This window comes from Rhinopithecus bieti, unplaced genomic scaffold (genome assembly GCF_001698545.2).
Source record: "Rhinopithecus bieti isolate Rb0 unplaced genomic scaffold, ASM169854v2 scaffold_24306, whole genome shotgun sequence".
Classification (NCBI taxonomy): Eukaryota; Metazoa; Chordata; class Mammalia; order Primates; family Cercopithecidae; genus Rhinopithecus; species Rhinopithecus bieti.
In genome coordinates, this window is record NW_016811898.1 from 888,935 (window position 1) to 912,948 (window position 24,014).

Below are 24,014 nucleotides of genomic sequence, written 5' to 3' on the forward strand. Positions count from 1 at the left end.
GACAGATCATGTCTCTATAGAAAGAGAGATGAAAAAAAAAAAACCGTAGTGAACAGATAAATATATAATTTCAAGTAGTAAAGTACAGGTTGAGTATCACTTATCCAAAATACTTGGGACCAGAAGGGTTTCAGATTTCTGATTTTTTTAGATTTTGGAATATCTGCGTCACGCTTACCAGTTGAGCATGCCTAATCCCAGAACTCCAAAATCTGAAATGCTCCAGTGAGCATTTCCTTTTTGCATCATGTCAGCACTCAAAAAGTTTTAGATTTTGGGCTTTTGGATTAAGTATGCTCAACCTGTGCTATTTACTTTAGTACCTTAGAGGGTGACAAGGGTAAGGGTTAAATTCCATAAGATGGACAGGGAACTCTTCACTGCACATTTGTGGACAGACTTTAGACAGCCTTGATGAGCTCTAAATAATTTTCAGGAGTTTCCAAAACAATTTCCTAAATAGAACAAGCCCATTAGAGGATCACTGGCCCCCAAGCCTTCCTCAGTCTTAAGTCTCCACTTCCCTACAGGAGAAAATTTCCTTCAAATCAGCACATTGCCTCAACTCTCCCACCACTGCCTGTTTTTCTTGTTTATCTCCCACTCCACACACCTCCTCTGTCCCGATGCTTCCTCACAGCCCCTCTTGACGGCTCTCAATTGGTCCCCTTCACATCTTATTTATTCCTACCTTTGTTCCCGTAGTTCTCCCACCTAGAATTGCCCCCTGTCTCTGACAATCTATGCCCTCCACTTCCTAAAGGATCCCTTCCAAGAGATTTTCCTTTAACATCCTCTTGTTACTGACCATGGTCTTCCACATTTAGGCATGGAATATTAACTCGGTTGAGGACTTTAAAGAACGCAACGCCCTTATTTTACAGATGGGGCCCAGGAACAGACTTGGGCCACAGGCATTGTGACTTGCTTCAGGTCACACAGCTGACCATGGCCAAGATAAAACCAAAACCCAGTTCAATCCCCTCCAGCTAGGCTATGCTTTAAATCTTTCATGTGTTATATTTTTTATTATAGGTTTATATTGCCACCTAACAACAACAACAACAACAAAAAGTTGCTTGAAGTTGAAGACAGAAGTTATCTTCTTTGTTTTTGTATCCTGCAGAGCACTTAGTACAATCCTTTGAGCATGGGCAACCTAGTGTCCATCTGTATGTCTCTTTATCTGTTACTGCATCCAGAAAAGACCAAGACAGATTTTTACCAAATTTAGAAGGTATGTTTGGGATGAATTAAAATACAAGCCATATGGCATTCAGAAAAGTCACATTGGATAACCTAGGGGACCACTTCAAAGTGATGGGTATCTCCCCTGCAGGGCACCCAAGGATCTGCCCCATGATGGAGACAAGCTACAGACAAAGGAAGCAAATATTAATAGTAGCTTCATGTAAGAGCCACAGTCCAAAGTCACAAAGGCAGATGCAAGCAATCATTTCAGTTGCCTTCATGTGGATGGCTTCATGCTGTGTACATCAAGTGGGTGGTTGGAGGTCGGGGGTATGGATTGTTTTCTTTTTTTTTTTTTTTTTGAAACAGGATCTCACTCTGTCACTCAGGCTGGAGTGCAATAGCAGGATCTTGGCTAACTGCAGCCTTGACCTCCCTAGCTCAAGTGATCCTCCCATCTTAGCCTTCTGAGTAGCTGGGACTACAGGTGCGAGCCACCATGCCCAGCTAATGTTTTGTATTTGTTGTAGGGATGGGGATTTGCCATGTTGCTCAGAGGCTGGTCTCAACTCCTGGGCTCAAGCAGTTCTCCCACCTAGGCCTCCCAAAGTGCTGGGATTACAGGCACGAGCCAGCACACCCAGTTGAATTGTTTTTCTTTATAGCGTAAATTATTCTCCCAAACCACCCCAGATCAACAATCTAGTTGGGTAAGATAATACCACTATATCATCCTGATATGTATTACAATGTATAAAGTACTTAAAGGCTTGCTGAATAAATGCAGTGTAATATATGTATACCATAGTATGCATAATTATACATGTATATTATATTATACATAGTATAATATAATCCAACTCCCATGAAAAATACATAGCTGTTGACCTCAAAGTGAACTGCTTTGAGGACTAATGTTTGGTAACACTTTACTGCAGAGGGCCTAAGATATCTTTAAAAATGATTAATGGTGAGGAGTCCCAACAATTTGCGGCTCTGGCTTACTTCTTATTTTATGGAGTCCACTCAGGCACATTTCCATTTAGATAGAAAATTTCCACCAAAGGTAGGAAAACTAAAAATACTTGTTACATGTTGAAGGACAGCTGGTTCAGAGGTCTTCATAAACAGACTTATTTCCCTCCCTCCACTCTTGCCTTTGTATACCAAAGTTATTGATTTGCTCTCACCATCACCGACTGAAACCACAGCATACAAATCTCACATTAGCAGTTGGATTAACCATCTACAATGTTCCTGTGGGCCTGAAGTGGACCTTATATTAAAGGAATCAACTTCAATCAACAGCAGGAGATAATGGCGAGAAATAGCAGCAAGAGATGACTCCTCATATAAAAATACTTGGTCATAACCACCGTGAGTATTGACTGCAAAATTGAAATGTAGACTTATTTAAGAGGTCACAAAAAAAAAAAAAACACTGCAATTGCTGCTATTAAAGATGCCTTCATATCTGAAAGTAAATGAATATATTATTCCTCCATCACAGACCAGACACAAAAGCTGTTATATAACAGAATATTATATGAAACAATCAGATTAAATATACTAGTTCTTTGTCCATAAACTTTCTCTAAATTTGTATAAGTATTTTCTGTTTGTAAAACTGCTTCAGCCTAGAAACATTTAGTGGGAAAAAAAATGCACACACACATTCCCGAATCTACACATGAAAATATTCTTTCCTACAGATATCAGGCATTTAAAGCTTTTTTCCTCCTCAGCAAGTGACTACCCTGAAAGCAATCATGTTTTCTTGTAAAACAGATGATAAGCACACATGCTGGGAAAAGTAGCTGGTTTAGGTCAGCGTTTCTTAACCTCAGCACTACTGACATTTGAGGGTGGATAATTTTTTGTTGTGAGAGGCTTTCCTGGGCATTGTAAAATGTTCAGCCACATCCCAGGCCTCCACCCACTAAATGACAGTAGCACTCCCATCTCCCAACCTCCCCCCGAGTTCCACTCATGACAATCAAGAATTTCTCCAGACTTTCATCCTTGGGGGCAAGATCATCCCTGGTTGAAAATTACTTGTTTTGGTTGAAGTACAGATAATGCCCTGTGGCAATGAGACGTCAGGACCCCGATAGTGTTTTGTTTTGTTTTGTTTTTTTGAGATGGAGTCTCGCTCTGTTGCCCAGGCTGGAGTGCAGTGGTGCAATCTTGGCTCACCACAACCTCTGCCTCCCAGTTCAAGCAATTCCCCTGCTTCAGCCTCCTGAGTAGCTGGGACTACAGGCGTGTGCCAGCATGCCTGGCTAATTTTTGTATTTTTAGTAGAAACTGGGTTTCACCATGTTGGCCAGGCTGGTCTCAAACTCCTGACCTCAAGCGACTTTCTCACCTCGGCCTCCCAAAGTGCTGGGATTATAGGCATGAGCCACTGCGCACAGCCGAGACCTATGTCTTACAGCTAAAATCAAGGGTGGGCCCTTGTGAAAAGCCATGTCGTTATTTTTGGTCACATGTTACTTTAGCATCACAGATGAAAAGGTATGGAAAGCTATTCATATACAGTAGAAACAATGTCTTAGGACAGAAGTGGAAGAAAGGTGGGAAGCTATACTGACGGGGGAGGGGTGCCCAAGCAAGGGAGCCCAGCCTACAAAAGAATGAAAATGGGATGGAAACGATTTTTTTTTTTTTTTTTGAGACGGAGTCTCGCTCTGTCGCCTAGCCTGGAGTGCAGTGGCCGGATCTCAGCTCACTGCAAGCTCTGCCTCCCGGGTTCACGCCATTCTCCTGCCTCAGCCTCTCGAGTAGCTGAGACTACAGGCACCCGCCACCTCACCCGGCTAGTTTTTTGTATTTTTTAGTAGAGACGGGGTTTCACCGTTTTAGCCAGGATGGTCTCGATCTCCTGACCTCGTGATCCGCCCATCTTGGCCTCCCAAAGTGCTGGGATTACAGGCTTGAGCCACCACGCCCGGCCTTGGAAACGATTTTAAGAGATATCTTTCCTACTAGGAGAACGTAAGTAGGTAGCAAAAATAGTTTAAAGTTTGTGAAACAGGAGTTGCTTGGTTCAAAAATGGAGCCTTTTTAAAAATAAGCGAAGTATGCAGGTGAAACAAAGGGAAAAGTCACCTGCTTATAACAAATAGATGGGCGCGATTACCTAATTTACACAACGTATCACTGAGGCTGATGTTCAGCTGCTTCCTGAGGAGTGAGGACTTGGCCAGAGTTTCTGCATTTTCCTTTATTTTTATCACTTGTTTATAATATTTAAGTACTTGCTTCCTTTGGGATCTAGAAAAGAGAAATTTAATTAAAGTTTGCATCAAAGAAGGCTGGCATGCATTTGTTCATTCATTCAATAAACATTTACTGAATGCCGGTGTTAGGACTGGGGAGCAAAATGAGTATGACTAACCCTTGCCCTCTGAGAATTTCTTTGAGGTAGGAGGAGAGACTGGAGAGCGAAGCAGGAGTCCACCTGCAAAGGACTTTGAGTGCAAACCTAAGGATTTTGACTTTAACAGTGAAGAGTTTTCATTAAGAGCCTGATATGATCAAATGCACATTTTAGAATCTGCCCGGGCAGAAGTGTGGAGGACAAACTGAAACAGGTGAGGCCACAGACAGGGAGACCAGTTAGGCCAAAGGAAGATCGATGAAGGTCTGAGCTGACACAGTGGCCACAGGTACAAAGGGAGATTGGCTAGGGTGTGGTGTTGCACTGGATGTGGTGGTGCTGATGCTGGGGGTGCTGGGGGGCTGTTATGTGTGCAGAGAGTCATGTGGTTAAGAGCTCAAGCTCTAAAGTCAGGCAGATGTGGCGGTGGGCCACAGTGGTCAGGCTCAGGGCCTCTTCAATCAGACTTCCCAGGTGCTAACCCTGGCCCTGACACCTAAGAGCTGGGTAGCAAGGATCTCAGCCTCCTAAGCCTCAACTTCCTCATGTTCAAAATGGGGATAATAGGCCAGGCACAGTACTTCATGCCTGTAATCCCAACACTTTGGAAGGCCAAGGCGGGAAGATCACTTGAGGCCAGGAGTTCAAGGCTGCAGTGAGCTATGATCACACCACCACACTCCCACCTGGGTGAGAGAGCAAGATCCTGTCTCAAAAAAAAAAAAAAAAATCAGATAACAGAGTTGTTACGGGGATCAAACGAGAAAATGAGTGTACTGTGTCAGCACAGTGACTGATGATAAACATTGCTAAGATGGATCATTAAGATGATGCCATGGTGTCTGCACCAAGTGAGGTGGGAGAAGGAGAATTCTGTCAGGGGGTGAGGGGTGGATGTGTCCAGTCTTGAGCACATTGACTCTGGAGTGCCAGTGGAACACCCAGGTGAAGATGTCCAGTAAACAGATGGAAGCACATGGCTGCTGCTGATGACGGAGGCCTGAGAAGATGGAGACAAAGGGCACTCACCTTACGGAACAGCAGCTGAAAGCCTGAGCCCTGGTGGGGCTGATGTGCTCCCTCTGAGACTAGCATAGAGCCCAGGAACCAAACTCAGGAGGATGCTGATGTTTGGGCAAGCGGCAGGGAGAGAAAAGGAACCCACAAAAGAAGCTGAGCCAGCTTGATCACCAGGAGAGTACAGTTTCAATTCTGTCAAATGCTTAGAGGAGAGGGCCAACAAGGTCAAAACTGCAGAGGACACTTTGGGGTTGTTTCTGATGACTTTCATAAGAGGAGACAAAATGGGTAAGCTGGGTAAGGGAAGAAGTTCCTGGGCTCTATGCTCATCTCAGACTGAGTGCATTCGCCCCACCAGAGCCCAGGGCTTCAGCTGCCATTCCATAAGGTGACTGTGGCGAGGATGCTGACTGAAGGATAACTACAGATGGATGGGCAAATGCTTGGGGGAAAGTAGATTGTCAACAATCATTTCACTAAGAATCTGTCACTGTTCCTCTTAAAACATTTTGTTCACTCTTCTCTCATCTGCTTTCTTAACTTTAATTTTTTAATTTGACCTCATTTGTCCAACTCTACCCAGACCCCTTCTACAAGGTCCTCAGGATCCCATGGATCATTTATGTGGTGCATGAGTGCTATCTCAAGGGCCCCTGGCCCTCACATGCTTGAGTGGTGAGTCAAGTTATGTAACAAAATGTCTCCTGGTTTGAACCAACACGAAAGACAGAGTCACCTAAGGATAACCTTCAACAAGGAGATGGCCGGCTTCTCCATTGCTTCCGAAGGTTGGCCGTTGACAGTGAGGCCTGGAGGAAGCCATCCATGTATGGTCATCAAGTCCAGCCATGAGGAATAGTCCAGCAGTTCTCAGTGTCGTGATTTGGGGTGGGGCAGCCAGGCAGGAGAGATGACTCAGTCAGTATGCTACGTGTTTAGATTTTTATTTTACGAGGCAACAGTTCTACAGTCAAGCTTTCTGCTTCTGTAAAGAAAGTCCTGTTCTCTGCTCACAGTGCTGGTCTTAGTATGAGTAAGAGGCGGCATATGTGGTGTCAAGTGCCTCAAAAAACACTTGCTGGGGAGCAAAATAATAAAATACGAATGACTCAATTTATCAAACTCTTTTAGTGTGTGCCAGGTTTTCTGCTAAGCTCTTTACATATAGGATCTCTTAATCCTCACAAAGATCCTGCCAGGAAGATACTGTTACTTCCTTCATTTTTCCAAGGAGGAAATGAATGAGATACCAAGACGTTGAGTGCTTGACCTTAACAGTAACTTGTCACTGTTACTAAGTGGCAGAAATAAAAGGTGAACTCAGGCATTCAGACTCCAGAGCCCACCATCTCACCACTACTATATAGCATCCCTATTGTACCCTTAGGTCCTCCCTTAATTGGGCTACTCTTTAAAAGGTAGTTACCCTTTAAATGCCTTTTAAAAAGGGTTAATACTGATTTGCACTCAAGTATTAAGAGACGATCAATATCCTATTCTTCCTGGAAGCAAAAGCAGCAAGAGGTCACCTGTTGGGTGGGAGGAAAATGACATGGAGGAACGTGGAAAATGGAAATGGAAAAGCAAGCCAGGGAACAGAGAACCCTCACCTAATGGAACAGCAGCTGAAGCCCTGGGTCCTGGTGGGGCTGATGCACTCAGTCTGAGACAAACTTAGAGCCCAGGAAACGAACTCAGGGAGAGGAGGAAAGAGAGGCTACCAAAACAAAACTTCACAACTTCGTAACGTAGCCAAACGCATCCCTGATCATCCAGGCAGTTAAGTCGGCTATGGAAGCAAGTGTGTACATGGCTCTCTGTGGGTTCACAAAGAACCTTCTCTCATAGCAAACCTGCCAAGAAAAGTAGCGGTCAGCCCTGGCAGATGCTCACACTCAGTCGGTCTGGAGGGTGGCACCTACAAGTGTGAGGCACTGAGGGGAACCCCGCACATCACAGGAGAACAAGAGGACTCCCTGAGTAACGGAGGGTGACTGGTGAACATGACCTGAGGCATTGGAGGCTCTGGCCTAGGTCTTGCAGAAGAGAGAGCAGGATGGTGTGGTACCATAGACAATGGCCATGGCTGAGGGCTGCGTAGAGATCCAGAAGTAAGAGCATCTTCCTCACAAGGCCTGTGAGTGGCACTGGGAACCACTTACAACCACATTGTACTCCTATGTCCTTTCTCCACTGCCAGAACCTCCACACCACTTGTGAGCCAAGAGCTCCTTTTCCTTTTTTTTTTTTTTTCGAAACGGGAGTCTTGCTGTGTCGCCCAGGCTGGAGTGCAGTGGCATGATCTCAGCTCACTGCAACTCCACCTCCCAGGTTCAAGTAATTCTCCTGCCTCAGCCTCCCAAGTAGCTGGGACGACAGGCACGCGCCACCATGTCCAGCTAATTTTTGTATTTTTAGTAGAGATGGGATTTCACCATGTTGGCCAGGCTGGTCTCAAACTCCTGACCTCAAGTGATCCACCTGCCTCAGCCTCCCAAAGTGCTGGGATTAACAGGTGTGAGCCACCATACCCAGTCCAAGAGCTCCTTTTGAATACATTATGGTGGGATGAATCCCCAGGCTTCTGAGCAGGGCTGGAGCCAAAGTAGTATTACCAGAGTTACCCCTGAGGGGTAACCCCAGACCTCCCTGCCACTGGTGGGGGCACTTTTGGCGGGGAGACAGGGAGACACACTTCTTGAAACATTTCACAAAACTTACTTTTACTATCTCTCTGGGGAAAAAATAGCAAATCTGCTAAAATTCCATAACTTCTCCAACCAGCATGTTTTCTTGCCAAACAAGCTTTTCCTGATATTTAAGCACTCTTGAAGTTTCATTTTTGCAAGAGAGGTATTTCCAGCAACGAACCTGAAAATAAAACACATGTGCGTTTTTTACTGGGCATGTTGGTTACATTCATTGTGCAATCAATCATAATTCTCATAAACATCTTGGATTTTATATTAAAAAGTCTGTCCTGGAAAATATAAAAAAGAGCAATTTATAATAGTAGAGATGCAAGAACTTCAAAGTGATTTATAAGAAATTTGTACATCGTTTTTAAAAAACTAGAGAGCTGGGCGTGGTGGCTGTTGCCTATAATCCAGTTACTCAGGAGGCTGATGCAGGAGGATTGCTTGAGGCCAGGAGTTCAAGATCAGCCTGGGTAACATAGCAAGACCCCATCTCTAAAAAAATAATAAATAAATAAATAAGCCAGGCGTGGTAGTGCATACCTATAGTCCCAGCTACTGGGCACGCTAAGGCAAGAGGATCGCTTGAGCCCCTTTCAGTGAGCTATGATTGCACCACTGCACACCAGCCTGGGCAACAGAGCAAGATCCCTGACTCTTAAAAAAAATTTTAAAACTAGAGCACTATTTTCACCCTCAGCACTGCTGACATTTAGGCTGGATAAATCTTCATTGTGGGGGGCTGTCCTGTGCATTGTGTGATTTTTTTTTTTGTTTTTTTCTTTTTTTTTTTTTTTTGAGGACGAGTCTCGCCTCTGTTGCCCAGACTGGAGTGCGGGCGAGGCGTGGCTCACTGCAAAGCTCCGGCCCTCCCGGGCTTTAGCGCCATTCTCACGTGCCTTCAGCTCTCCGGGAGTAGCTACAGGTGCCCACCACCTCGCCCAGCTAGGGTTTTTTTTTTTGTATTTTCTTTTTTAGTAGAGACGGAGTTTCACCGGGTTAGCCAGGATGGTCTCAATCTCCTGACCTCGTGATCCGCCCGTCTCGGCCTCCCAAAGTGCTGGGATTACAGGCTTGAGCCACCGCATCCGGCCTGTGTGATGTTTAGCAGCATCCCTGGCCCCTACATACTGGATGGCAATAACAATCCCCCAAGACATGACAACAAAAATGTCTTCAGGCATTGCCAAAAGTCCCCTGGGTGGGGGGGGGGGCAAAATTTCCCCTGGCTGAGAACCACTAAGCAAGAGAATGAAAACGTTAACCATCAGCATTTCTTAACTAAATCAGTTAGTCAGGAAATGGATGAACAGATGTAGGTTAAATATCTTAATTGTAAGAATAAAAGCTAGTACAGAAAACAAAAAAAAAATTTTAATACATGTTTACATTAGAACACCTTCGATGTATTTCATGGTAGCTTGATTACGGGGATTGTTATCCAGTAAGTTGGAAATTTCAGTTGCATATTCCAAAATGTGGTTTTCTTTCAAGTATTCTTCAGATGCTGACTTTGCCAGGTTGTTCAAAACTCTGACTGCAGGGAATAAATTGGCAAAGAATATGATGCTTAAGGGGTTTTTTTTTCCACAAAAGAATTAAGATGTCAATAAGCATGGCATTTAATATCATTTCATCAGTGGCAATAGGCAGGTTTTTCTTAATGAATCCACTACTGACATATACTGCACAGACATTGGTTTTCATGCAACATGTTTGTGTATGCACAGCAGTTTTAGAGCCAAGGAGCCAAGACAATAGATTGAAACCAAATTCTGAGTTTGTCTGCAAATGAACAGATCAGAAATAGAGTGAAAATATGGATACAATGAAACCAGTTATCACCAAGGTAACTGAGCCCTACAGAAGGCAGCCAGTACAGCCCTGCAATAAGACACAATAGAACTATACAGCCTTATAACAAGAAGCACACGAAGGAGTCTCACAAACCCAATTAACAAAGAATGTGTTGTGCCTAGATACGCACTGCCTTGGGAATGCACTCTCTGCAAAGGCCCCGTAATTTTGTTCCTTTATTGAGAGTTAAATATTTTGACAATAATACAGACTCCTAAAAAGTCGAAAGTGGTTTTTAAGCCATACTTTGTTATGGGAAGAGAAAAAGAAATAATTGTTTGGGCTCAGTTGAGTTCCCTCAAAATTTGTATGTTGAAGTCCTAACCCCCAGTATCTCAGAATGCGATAGTATTTGCAAATTAGATCCTTAAAGAAGTAAGCTAAAACGAGGTCATTAGGGTGGGCCCTAATCCAATATGATGGGTGTCCTTAGAAGAAAAGGAGATAAGGATGGACACACACACACACACACACGCCAAGAAAAAGTCATATGAGGACACAGGGAGAAGGCAGTCATCTGCAAGCCACAGAGAGAGGTATCAGGAGAAAAACAAAACAAAACAAAACCCTGCTGACACCTTGACCTTGGACTTCTAGCCTGCAGAACTTTGAGAAGTAAGTTGCTATTGTTTATGCCACCCAGGCTGTGGTCCTCTAATCTTTATGGCAGCTCTAGCAGACTCATAGAATAATGTTCCAAGAAGGTGTTATTAGAGCATTGCTGGCAGCACAGAAGAGCAGATTTAACTCCTTGTGCTGTGGAATTCAGGCTTCATTAAGAAGGATTAGCATTAAGTTATCAAGTAGCATCTCTCACCATCATCAGTAGTGCCTAATTCATTGCCCAATGCCCACTGTAGGCTTCTCTGTCTTCCCCCACCCAGGGCCTCATGCCTTGCACTTGGACACCAGGGCAGGACAGTCACGTAACTGGTCTCTCTGTGTCCACTCTTACCCAACATGTAATCCATTCTCCATGCAGCAGCAAAAGTGATCTCAAGACAGAAATCAGAGGTGTCATCACCACCCTAAGTCCCTGCAATGGCTTCCCTTTGCATTTAGAACAAAATCTAAATGCCTGCCCGAGGCCCAAGGCCCAAAGCCCAAGACCCTGCACAATCAGGGTCCAGCTGCCTCCTGCTCTTTGCTCACTGAGGCTTCCTTCCACTTCTAGGACAGGCCTAGCCCTCCCCCATCTCATGTTCTTCCCTCTACCAAGACTGCTCTCTCCCTCACCACATGTGGCTCCGATAGTCCACTGGGTCTCAGCTTCACTGTCCCCTCCCTAAAAAGGCATCTTGATCTGCCTTTCACAAATATTTCCCCCACCAACACACACATACACATCAATGCTCTAGTTCTATTTCTTATTTGCATTTATGACAGCTTGCAATCATTTCATGGGTTGGCTCACTTACATTTTCTGTAGTACCTCCTTTAGAGGGTAGAGTTGGTGCTCCTGCCTAGACCACTTTTCTGGACTCAGCATAGCACCTGGTGCATGCAGGCACTCGGTAAACAGCTCTTGAGTGCATGAATACTGGTCAGTGTGGAATCCTCACTCCCACCTCTTCATCTGCTTGCTCAAGCCATAAGCCCACACCTAACCCTTGCCAGGGGACCAGAACTACAGTTTGCTTCTATCAAAGCTGCCACAAATGACACCAATACTTCCTAGCATCCCATTTTACCAGGCCCCCGCGACTCTACCCCTGCTCATTCGGTCTCCTTGGAAAATTAACACTTGCATATACCAAGCCATGGTGGCCTGACCCCTTGGAACTCTGCATTCTGGACTCTTCAGCTGCCTCTGGAGGGCCAGGCCCAGCTCCCACATAAGTGGCCCTGATTGCCACTAAGGTCCCAGCATATCTGTGACCAGGCTTGCCTGCATTAAGACAACAACTTGGAAGCTAGACTCTATATACCAAGGATTAGAGCTTCATAAATGTCTAGAAGAAATTCTGTCCAACAAGGAGTTGCCCAGACGTGCTCTGGGGTCTAACTTGGACTAGACAGCCTAGCTTCAGATTGATAGCTGCAGGAGCTGACGTAGTTTAAGTTATTTAATCTCTCTGACATTCAGCTATACATGCTCTATGAGGTATGTTTGAGGATAAAAGAGATCATCAGCATAAAGTACACAGTAAACACTCAACAAATGATAACTATGGCTACAAAAGTGAACTTGCAGATGAGAACCTTAGAGAGGGTAAGTAGCTTGCCCAAGGTGACCTTTGATCTTCTAGCCATGGGGCAGAATTGCCCAAGGGACCTTTGATCTTCTAGCCATGGGGCAGATTTCAGAAACAGCTGCAATTCTCTACACTAGTCTTTACCCAACTACCTTTTGCCATGCTATGCTACTCTGTACTTCCTCCTATCAAGAGATGGACACAGCCTGGTGACTTCCTTTGGCCAACTGAATGCGGTGGAAAGAGGCATTGTACCAGTTCTGAGCCTAAGTCTAGGCTTCTGCTCTCCCTCTTGGAATCCTGTGAGCTGCCAAGTGAAGAGGACCAGGGTGTCCTCCTGGAGGATGAGGAACACATGGCCCAGCCACCCCTGTAATCCCAGCCAGACAACCACCAGACAATTAAGTAAGGTTGGACCAGCCAGCCCCATCAGCCCTGCCAGCTGACCTCAGACGCTTGCCTGGGCCAAGCCCAAGTCTGTTGAGCCCACCTGGACTAGTGGAATCCCCCAGCTGACCTACAGGCTCATGGCAGATATAAACATTGTTTTAAGCCACAGAGTTTTGGGATGGTTTGTTATGCAACAAAAGCTAATTGATACAGCCATGTAAGTGTGACACACGTCTAGAGACCTCTAGTCTGACTGTAAATGGGTAAGTCAAAATAGCTTAATAGCTTAATCCACTAAACATTCTTAGTCTCTGCTATGTCAGTGGTAACACAGTGGCCTCAGGCATCAAATACTGGAGAATAAAACATTGGCTGCCACTCATCAATTAGTACCTACTTATGTGCCGGGCACCATTCTGTGTGCTTTCCAGCCTCCTAACGCTTTTAGTCACAACAATATGCAATGTGGATGCTATTTTCATCCCTTCCTTATAAATACAAAAACTGTGACCCAGAAAGTTTAAGTAATGTCTCTAAAGGCACAGAGAGCTAATAAGTGAAGAAATGGGGTTCAAACCCAGAAAAGCTGGTTTCAGAGTTGAACCATGATGACCTCACCTTACTGCTTGAAGCTTCCTTCTCTGAAGCTCACCTTAACAATGACATTCTAATAGGGTGGTCCCTCAGAATCAGGAACACTTTATGTTCAATCCTCACATACCCACCAGCCCTCCAAAAACACCAAGTAGGCTGGGCACCGTGGCTCACGCCTGTAATCAAAGCACTTTGGGAGGCCAAGGCGGGCAGATCACCTGAAGACAGGAGTTCGAAACCAGCCCAGCCATATCTGTACTAAAAGTACAAAAATTAGCCAGGCATAGTGGTGGGTGCTAGTAATCCCAGCTACTTGGGAGGCTGAGGCAGGAGAATCTCTTGAACCCAGAAGGCAGAGGTTGCAGTGAGCCAAGATCGCACCACGGCACTCCAGCCTGGGTGACAGAGCGAAACTGTCTCAAAAACAAAACAAAACAATACAAAACACCAAGTAAACAAAACATACACATCCATTTCCTTTTTCCCACAGACAGGAATAGCCCGGGAGGAGATTAACTCTGTGACACATGAGAGGCTGTTCCTTCAGGATGTGTCCACCATACCTTTCTGCTTCACCAAGTCCCGGCTGTCTTCTAAGTCACTGAGTGAAAGACGCAGCATGCTTGACCATGCTTTCTGGAAATACTGGAACCCTTCCTGAGTCATTCCAGTTTCAAGATACAGTTCTCCAATAGCATTCTGTACTTTGAGAAGCATGTCTGTCATGGACTGGCTCTGTACAAAATGAAAAGGCAACCACCCCTGAGAAAACACAGCATTAGGATAAATACAGATACCACATACCTACCCAACAAAGCCTTATTCATAATGACATTGAAAAAGACTGTATGCTTTACATCATTTCTTAGGAAATTCTAAATATATATATAAGATAATGGTTATGGTGAAAAGTTTATAGGGAGGTATTGCAAACCCAGTTAATTTTTGTATTTTTAGTAGAGACAGGGTTTCACTGTGGTTGGCCAGGCTGGTATTGAACTCCTGACCTCAAGTGAACCGCCCGCCTTGGCCTCCCAAAGTGCTGGGATTGCAGGCGCGAGCCACTGCACCCAATGGAAATAAAAATTTTAAAGAACAACGTGACAATGTCTTGCATGTGTTAAAGATTTCAGAGGAGGTGGTATCCAGAATTCAAATGAACAGCTGTGGACACTGCTTGAATTCAAATGTGACCAGAGAGCAGCTAAGTTTATGTTTGACACATTTGTGCACAGAGACTTGAATTTAAATTCCCCTTACTGGTCTAGTATATTTACTTCAGGATATAAGGAAAAACTTCCCCTTTGCCCTCTGAAGTTTCACTGAAAAAATCAACTGACAAAAGGCAGATTAACAGGAGAAATGCATACACATTTGTTAGCACGCACGGGGAGAATTACGGAATATAGACATGTATATACCCTACCTCTTAGGAGAAGGGAGATGGGGAAGTAAAGATAATTTTAGGGGGGTAGTAAATTATTTTTAGGGGAATTCAATGACCCAAAGCACCACCATGCTCAGCTAATTTTGTACTTTTGTAGAGATGCGGTTTCACCGTGCTGGCCAGGCTGGTCTTGAACTCCTGACCTCAAGCGATCCATCCACCCCAGCCTCCCAAAGTGCTGGGATTACAGGCATGAGCCACCACACCTAGTCCCACAGATCACTTTTTAATAAGCATATCACCTAAATCAGGGTTTCTCAACCCGGCACCACTGGCATTTTGGGCAGGATGACCCTGTGCTGTGAGGAACTATGCTCTATGGGATGTTCAGCAGCACCTCTGGCCTACCCACTGGATGCCAGTAGCAACTGTCCCCCAAGCTATGACAACCAAAAGTGTCTCCAGCCTTGCCAAATGTTCCCTGGGGACCAAAATTGTCCCCTAGTTGAAAACTGCTGGATTAAATTTTAAAATGACCTTATCTGAAGAAATTTTAAAAGCAGTAAAGTACAGAATGCATATGTCACAAATAACAAGATCTTTCCCCTCAAGAATGTTAGTTTGCTATAACAAGAGATGACCACCCAAAAAGAATGTCAGGTACATAACAATGCATTTCTCAGAACAGATTTCTGTTGTTAAGTGATATATGACTGTATTTACATAGCATTAATATTCTTTACTAGCTCTTAAGACAGTTTGTAATTATATATTGATTTGAATAATCATTGGACTAATGTCTTATTAATAGTTATTTCTCCCAATTGACTGTAAGCTGCCTGAGGGTAGAAATCATGTTTGATTCTTGCTGTTGTATCCCTGGAGCTGGGTATGATGAAGCCTCTATAAATATTTCGATCTCCATTTACACAGCATTAGGGTGGGTCAGTTACCACTTCAAAAGCAAAGTGATGATAAAAATGAAATATACCAAACTTGATTTGTATTAAAAATAACATGTTAGAAACCAAAAAAAAAAGAATGTCAGGCACATATTTCAAAGAAGTTGTTATTGCCCAAAATAGTCAGAAAACCTCTTTTGGAAGTGCCTTCAGAGCCTAAAAACATTCTTTTCATAGTCTTCATGGTGGCTAGTCCCAAAGAACTGTTGCAAAAATATTTTGAAGATAGAATCATAAGATTGATGCCTCCAGAAGGAGCACTCTGAAGTGGGAAGTTCTCTTAAAAGCTTAAATCAAACTCCCTTATATTTCTCATCTAGGCCTCACTTGCTTCATTACACAAAGACAATAATAACAAAATAGCTACCATACTTAAGATCTTACTGTGTGCCAGACGTTACGTGAAGTGCTTTATGCACCTTCTTACTTGAACGTGTTAACAGCCCCATGAGATAGATATTAGAATCCTCAAAAATGAGAACCCACCAGAGCGCAGGTTAAAATTCCTACCAAGATCACACAAGCAGAAAAGTGGCAAAACCGGGATTTAAATCTGGGTCAGTCTGAAAACAGCCCACGCTCTATTCACAATTGCATGCCACCTTCTAAGGGCATGGAGGAACCTGCCAGTTCAAACTGATTTGTGGATTCACCTCTCACAGTTATTAAGCACCCACAGGCTATAATATACCATGGAGGAACAAAAATTGGTAAACAAACATAGTCTCTGCCATAAAAGGACTTTCACTGCTGAGTCTTTTAAGTCTCTTTGCTAGAACTCCTTCTAGAAAGACGTACGTTGATGGCGACGAGGGCAGTGTTTTATGAAAGTTTAAAGGTATTTGTTTTAAAATAAAAACAGCTTTGTCTTGAGTTAGACTACCCTAAACCCACAAATTCTACTGAAATCAGTGAAAGTTAATACTTTAAAAAAAAAAAAAATAGCAGTTAGGTCAGGCGTGGTGACTCACACCTGTAATCCTAGCACTTTGGAAGGCCAAGATGGGAGGATCAGTTGAGTTCAGGAGTTTGAGCCCAGCCTAAGCAACATAGCAAAATCCCGTCTCTACAAAAAAATGGAAAAATTAGCCAGGAGTGGTAGGGCATCCTTGTGGTTCCAGCTACTTGGGAGACTGAGGTGGGATGATTGTTTAAGCCGGAAAGGTTAAGGCTGCAGTGAGTCATGATCACACCACTGCACTCCAGCCTGGACGACAGAGCAAGACCCTGTCCTCCCAAAAAATAAATTTACATTAAATAAAATAGTAGTTAAATGTTATCATAAGCATATAGTTGTTATGAGTTATGTTATGTTATGAGTGATGCTTTCATTGTAGTCAACAAAGCCAAAAGTTCATATTTCAGAAAAAGCAAATCAATATAGAGACATCAATCAACCTTACCCAACATCCTTTTTTTGATGGAGTCTTGCTCTGTTGCCAGGCTGGAGTGCAGTGGAGCGATCTCGGCTCAGTGTAACCTCCACCTCCGAGGTTCAAGGGATTCTCCTTGCTTCAGCCTCCCAAGTAACTGGGACTACAGGTGCGTGCCACTATGACCAGCTAATTTTTGTATTTTTAGTAGAGATAGGGTTTTACCATGTTGGCCAGGATGGTCTCGATCTGTTGACCTCATGATCCACCTGCCTTGGCCCCCAAAAATGTTGGGATTACAGGCGTAAGCCAACGTGCCTGGTCTCCCAACATCTTCATGAAATTTATTACCAAGTCTTTGGCTAGTCTTTTATTAATTTATTTAAATCTACCACTGTATTTCCATTTTTGCTTTATGAACATTTCTTTTTTTTCCCAAAGTGTCACCTATCAGTACTCATTAATTCTACAATGATTCCTATCTACTTATTGTCTGTTGTCATTAATGTATAGTTGGGGCATGGGTTAAAATCATAGCTTCCTTATTGGTGAACAAAATGGATTCCTCTAGTGCATTAAATTACCTTTACATAAACAAAGGTAAATAATATCTGAAAACATCTAACACAAAAGGAATAAAGTTTGAAGGATTTAAAATTTACTTTCAGCTTACCTGTACTAACATGTTCTCAACACTCAACAACAACTCTTCTGCTTCATTGGTCTTGCCCATAAACTTCAAAAAATTCCCAATAAAGAACATTAATCGACATTTGTCAGGGACAGTAAGTTTGATAAGCCTGCATTGCAGCACTAGAATGGAAAGAAAAGTAAATAATCCCACAGCATATTTCGGAAAGAACAAAGGGTACCCATTGCTTAATCTTAATCTTGATATAGAAGTTAAATGCATTAGCCATAGTTCAGGTTCTCTCTCAAGGGTTCAGTACTTTGCTTCTATTAAGATTACATACAATACCAAACAGTTTATACTATGACATGAAAAATAACTAATAATTTTTGCATGTAAATGCTGAAAACTAGTCAAAAAAGAGTATTTATAGCTCAATCCATACATTGCTCTAATTTGTATTTTGGGTGATTTGCAGATAAGAAGAAAAGGTATTTAAATTTCTTACACCATTCTGCCCTCTGTTGCAACTATCTTGAAATGCTGGCTTTAAACAGAAAGAAAATCCTAAAAGAACAAAATAAGGAGCCATACCGTGTGTGTGTGTGTGTGATTATACCTTATACACAAGTGAAAACAGAAGTTTTTAACTTAAAGACCCAATTAAATACATGGTGCTGCAAATCTTCATTTTTAGAATTTCCTTTTCCATATGTTCCAGTATCTAAATGTCTACATTTGTTCATTTGTTAAAATTATGGAATTTAATATGTTTGACATATATTCTTTGCTCTTCATCCATTGCTTTGCTCACATTGAAGTCACCTCAGCCTTGAATATTCTCCTGCTTTCTTTCTGCCTGTTTTTCCATGGATCACATTCCACAACCCTCAGCTTTGTAGGGAAGCTGGTGCTTCAAGTCAAAAAGCAAACTAAAACACAGACAAGGGAGAGAGAATGCTGAGGGCCAGAGTCCAAGATGTTTGTGTAAAGTGGCAGTTCAAGCAATGGGGCCTGGGGTGGGAATGAGAACTCAGAGGAAGAAGCAAGAGACAGGGAGCCTCAGAGTCAGGAGGAGCTGCTTGGAGCAGGCAAACAAGGATGTCTGGACAAACAGTGCAGGGATGGGCTCCTGCCCAGGGTGAGGCTTCTGCACATCCAAGAGGACTTTGCTTCCAGATTCCTGACAAGGGCTCAGGTTGAAATGGATGATGTCCATCACTGCATTTAATATTCCATTCAACAATCTCCTGTGCTTTAAGAACCCCTTATTCATAAGCCCTTCCTCCTACCCTACCACATGCTCACATTCACTAACTTAGCACCAATGTAGAGTCTGAGAAGACAAACATAATTTTTCTCATTATAAAACTAATATATGTGTATTATAGAAAACTTAGAAAATATAGAAAACTACAACCAAGAAATTAAAAAACCCATAATTGCATCAAAGATAATCTCTGTTAAGATATTGCTGCTGTATGACTTCTAATCTTTTGGGTGTACCATATAACACAAACACACACATATACACCTTTTTAAAATTAAAATTGGGATCATCCTACACCTAATGTGGATGTGCTAGATATTGGGTATATATATATATCAAATATAATACAATCAATCATTTCTGCTCTCATGGAACTTAAAATCTATCAAAAATATAATGTGAACAATTTTCCATATCCTTAAATATTCTTTGAGAGCATACATATTTAAGACCAGATTTTATTTCATTTACTGATTATCATTAGTCAATTTTTCACTTTTTTTTTTTTTTAAGATGGAGTCTCACTCTGTCACCCAGGCTGGAGTGCAGTGGCACGATCCTGGTTCACTGCAAGCTCCGCCTCCCAGGTTCATGCCATTCTCCTGCCTCAGCCTCCCTAGTAGCTGGCGCCCGCCACCACACCTGGCTAATTATTTTTATATTTTTAGTAGAGACAGGGTTTCACCATGTTAGCCAGGATGGTCTCGATCTCCTGACCTAGTGATCCGCCCGCCTTGGCCTCCCAAAGTGCTGGGATTACAGGCATGAGCCACCGCGCCCGGCCAATTTTTCACTATTATAAGATGCTACCTAATTGAGAATTATTCACAGAAATCCTTGTCAACACCCTTGGTTATTTCCTTAGAACAATTTTTAGAAATTGAAAATCACAGTAGATTCATATTTTTAAGGCTTTGATATATATTGCCAAATTACTCCCCAGAAAGATTGCCCCAATATACATTCTTACCTGTATCATGTAAAAGTACCTATTTTCTCACATCTTTGCCAATATTATTATTGTTTATAAAAATCCTTGCAAAAAAACATTGCCAATTTTGTATCTGAAAAAATAGCATCCTACTGTTGTTGGTTTTTTGTTGTTGGCTTTTTTTTTTTTTTTTTTTGGAGATGGAGTCTTGCTCTGTTGCCCAGGCTGGAGTGCAGTGGCACCATCTCAGCTCACTGCAACCTCTGCCTCCCAGGTTCAAGCAATTCTCCTGCCTCAGACTTCTGAGTAGCTGGGACTATAGGTGCATACCACCATGCCCAGCTAATTGCTTGTATTTTAGTACAGACAAGGTTTTACCATGTTGCCTGGACCAGTCTCGAACTCCTGAGCTCAGGGAATCCACCTGCCTGGGCCTCTCAAAGTGCTAGGATTACAGATGTGAGCCACTGTGCTCAGCCCCTACTATTGTTTTAATTTGCATTTATTTGATTACTAGGGAAACAGAATATTTTAACATATTTATTAACAATTTATACTGTTTTTCATCGACTCTAACATGCCTCAATTGCAAGATGCATCCTTACTTCAGAAATATTTAGTTTGAGAAAGTATGCATCTTAGAACCAACAGAATCTGGTATTTCTTCTTTAATGAATTCGTTTCTCCAGCAATCATTTCCTGAGCACCATGGGCACCTGCCATGGACCAGGCAGAGTCCTGGGGGGAGTAGATAAAGGAGGAGTCCAGGCAGACCCAGGCCCTGCCTTTTGGGTTGTCAAAATAGTAAGGAAGACAGACCATCTCATAATCATACAAGTAGATACAAAATTAAAACTATGAAAATAATCATGAATGAGATGGTAAAATAAACTGGGGAAGGTTTCTCCAGAAAAGTGACAATTCAACTGCGCATTAAAGAAAGAACAGAAGGTTCTGAAGCAAAATGGTGAGGGAGAATGTGGGAAATTCTGGGCAGAGAGAACAGCATGTCCAAAGGCTCTAGGGCAGGAAAAAGTGTGGAGTCTAGAAAATTGAGAGGAAGAGACTGAAGAGTAAAGACAATAAGGACATTTGATTCAAGAGAAGGATAGAGATATAGAAAGATGCCAGTCAGCACCCACCCCATGCCCAGTGCTGCTCCAGACACAGGAGACACTGCAATAAACCCAAGAGGAAGGGTCCTACTCTCAAGGACCTGCTTGCCAGTGGCTGGAAGGCCTACAGGCAGGGAAGGAGGAGCAGAGATTTTTTTTTTTTTTTTTTTTTTTTTTTAAGTAAAGAAGACAATGTCAGGTAGCAGTAAAAGTTACACAAAAAAGTTAAGATACATTAGCATGATCAGGAATGGCTAAATGTAACATTATATTGAGGAAGCCACTGTGAGAAAGTCATGCTTCAGCTCAGATCTGAATAACCAGAAAAAAATGGTGCTACAAATATCAACAATAAAAAGAGCATTTTTGGCAGAAGGAACAGTGGGTGCCAAGGCCCAAAGGGAAATGTACTTGAAGGACAAAAAGAAGGCCCAGGTGGCTGGCATCTACAGGTCAAGACGAAGAATCTTAAAAGATGATATTACCCAGGCATGCAGGGGCCAGATCACATAAGGTATTGTAGTTAAGGCTGAGAAGTTAAATTGTATCATAAGTACAACAGCAGTCCATTGGAGTGGCTTTAATCTGGGAAGTGACATGATTTGGTCTATATTCTTAAGACCAAATTCTGGCTATTGTACAGACAATACACTTTACAGGAACAAAAACTAAAGTGGGAAGACCAGTAAGTAGGCTATTACAATAGGCCAGGTAAGAGATAACAATGGTGGCATGGGCTCACTAGAGAGATGCCAGTGAAAGGGATATCCGTTCTCACCACTCCTATTTAAGATCATACTAGGAGTCCTACCTAGTGCAATAAGACAAGAAAATGAAATAAAAGGTATACATAGTGAGAAGGAAGAAATAAAACTGTCTTTGTTCACAAATGCTGTAATTGTTTATGCAGAAAATCCCAAAGAATCAACAACTTCTGGAAATAACAAGTAATTTACAGTAGGGTTGCAAGATTCAAGGTTAACACACAAGTCAATTGCCTTCCAATACACCAGCAATAAACATTGGAATTAGAAATTAAAAATATAATGCAATTTGTAATAGCACCAAAAGAAAATAAAATGGGTATAAATCTAACAAATTTAGAATCTATATGCAGAAAACCACAAAACGCTAATGAAAGAAGCAAAAGAAGATCTAAATAAATGAATAAGAATTCCGTGGTAATGGACTGGAACACTCAATATTGTTAAGATGACAATTCTGCACTTGACCTGTAGATTCAATGCACTTCCAATCAAAATCGCAGCAAGCTATTATGTAAATATGACAAATTAATTCTAATGTCTATATGAAAAGGCAAAAGACCCCTAATAGCTATGTTAGCTCCCTAGGACTGCTACAAGAAATTACCACAAACAGGGTGGCTTAAAAAAACAGATTATTCTCTTACAGTCCTGAAGGCTAGAAGTCCAAAACCAAGGTATTAGCAAGGCCATGCTCTCTCTGAAGGCTTCAGGGAAGAATCCTTCCTTGCCTTTCTCCAGCTTCTGGTGACTCTGTGAAATCCTTGGTGTTCCTTGGCTTGTAGACGCATTACTCCAATCTCCACCCTTGTCTTAATGTGGTGTTCTCTCCTCTGTGTGCCTATGTCCAAAATTCCCTCTCTTATAAGGACTCTAGTCATTGGATTAGGGACCATCATGACCCAGTATGATTTAATCTTAACTTGATTAGATATGAAAATACCCTATTTTCAAATAAGGTTAGAGTCCAAATAAGGTTAAATAAGGAGGTTAGGAATTGAAAATATCTTTTTTGGAAGACACAATTCTATCCACTACAATAGCTAGCATGGTACTGAAAAAGAACAAAATTAAAATGTGACTACTATCCTACTTCAAAACTTACTACATAGCGACACTAATAAAGATAGCATGGTATTTGTGTAAAAAATAGATACATCAACCAACGGAACAGAAGAGAGAGCCCAGAAATAAAGCCACACACCTACCACCATCTGATCTTCGACAAAGTTGACAAAAACATGCAGTGGGAAAAGGATTCCCTATTCAATAAATGGCGTTGGGATAACTGGCTAGCCATATGCGAAAGACTGAAACTGGACCCCTTCCTTATGCCATACACAAAAATCAACTCAAGATAGATTAAAGACTTAAAAGTAAAACCTAAAACTATAAAAGCCCTAGAAGATAACCTAGGAAATACCATTCTGGACATAGGCTCTGCCAAAGATTTCACGGTGAAGACCCCAAAAGCGATTGTAACAAAAACAAAAATTGACAGTGGGAACTAATTAAACTAAAGATCTCTTACACAACAAAAGAAACTATCAACAGAATAAAGAGACAACACACAGAATAAGAGAAAATATTTGCAAACTGTGCATCTGACAAAGGTCCAATATCCAGAATCTATATGGCACTTAAACAAATTAACAAGCAAAAAACAAACAACCCCATTAAACAGTGGGGAAAGCAATATCATATGGAATGGGAAAAACTGGAAGCATTCCCCTTAAAAACTGGCACAAGACAGGGATGCCCTCTCTCACCACTCCTATTCAACATAGTGTTGGAAGTTCTGGCCAGCACAATCAGGCAAGAGAAAGAAATAAAGGGTATTCAATTAGGAAAAGAAGAAGTCAAATTGTCCCTGTTTGCAGATGACATGATTGTATATTTAGAAAACCCCATCATCTCAGCCCAAAATCTCCTTAAGCTGATAAGCAACCTCAGCAAAGTCTCAGGATACAAAATCAATGTGCAAAAATCACAAGCATTCTTATATACCAATAACAGACAAACAGAGAGCCAAATCATGAATGAACTCCCATTCACAATTGCTTCAAAGAAATACCTAGGAATCCAACTTTCAAGGGATGTGAAAGACCTCTTCAAGGAGAACTACAAATCACTACTCAATGAAATAAAAGAGGACACAAACAAATGGAAGAACATTCCATGCTCATGGATAGGAAGAATCAATATCGTGAAAATGGCCATGCTGCCCAAGGTAATTTATAGATTCAATGCCATCCC

The 24,014-nt window shown here is 42.2% G+C and overlaps 1 protein-coding gene across 1 annotated transcript in view; it reads right to left on the minus strand.

The window, feature by feature from the left end:
• Positions 1-24,014, minus strand: part of LOC108544245 (putative tetratricopeptide repeat protein 41) — a 90,154-nt gene that overhangs the window by 9,518 nt on the left and 56,622 nt on the right. Inside the window, 7 exon segments of the mRNA XM_017895296.1 lie at positions 4,334-4,467; positions 8,311-8,353; positions 8,356-8,385; positions 8,388-8,464; positions 9,679-9,826; positions 13,889-14,060; positions 17,721-17,860. Coding sequence (XP_017750785.1) covers positions 4,334-4,467; positions 8,311-8,353; positions 8,356-8,385; positions 8,388-8,464; positions 9,679-9,826; positions 13,889-14,060; positions 17,721-17,860 — 744 coding nt within the window.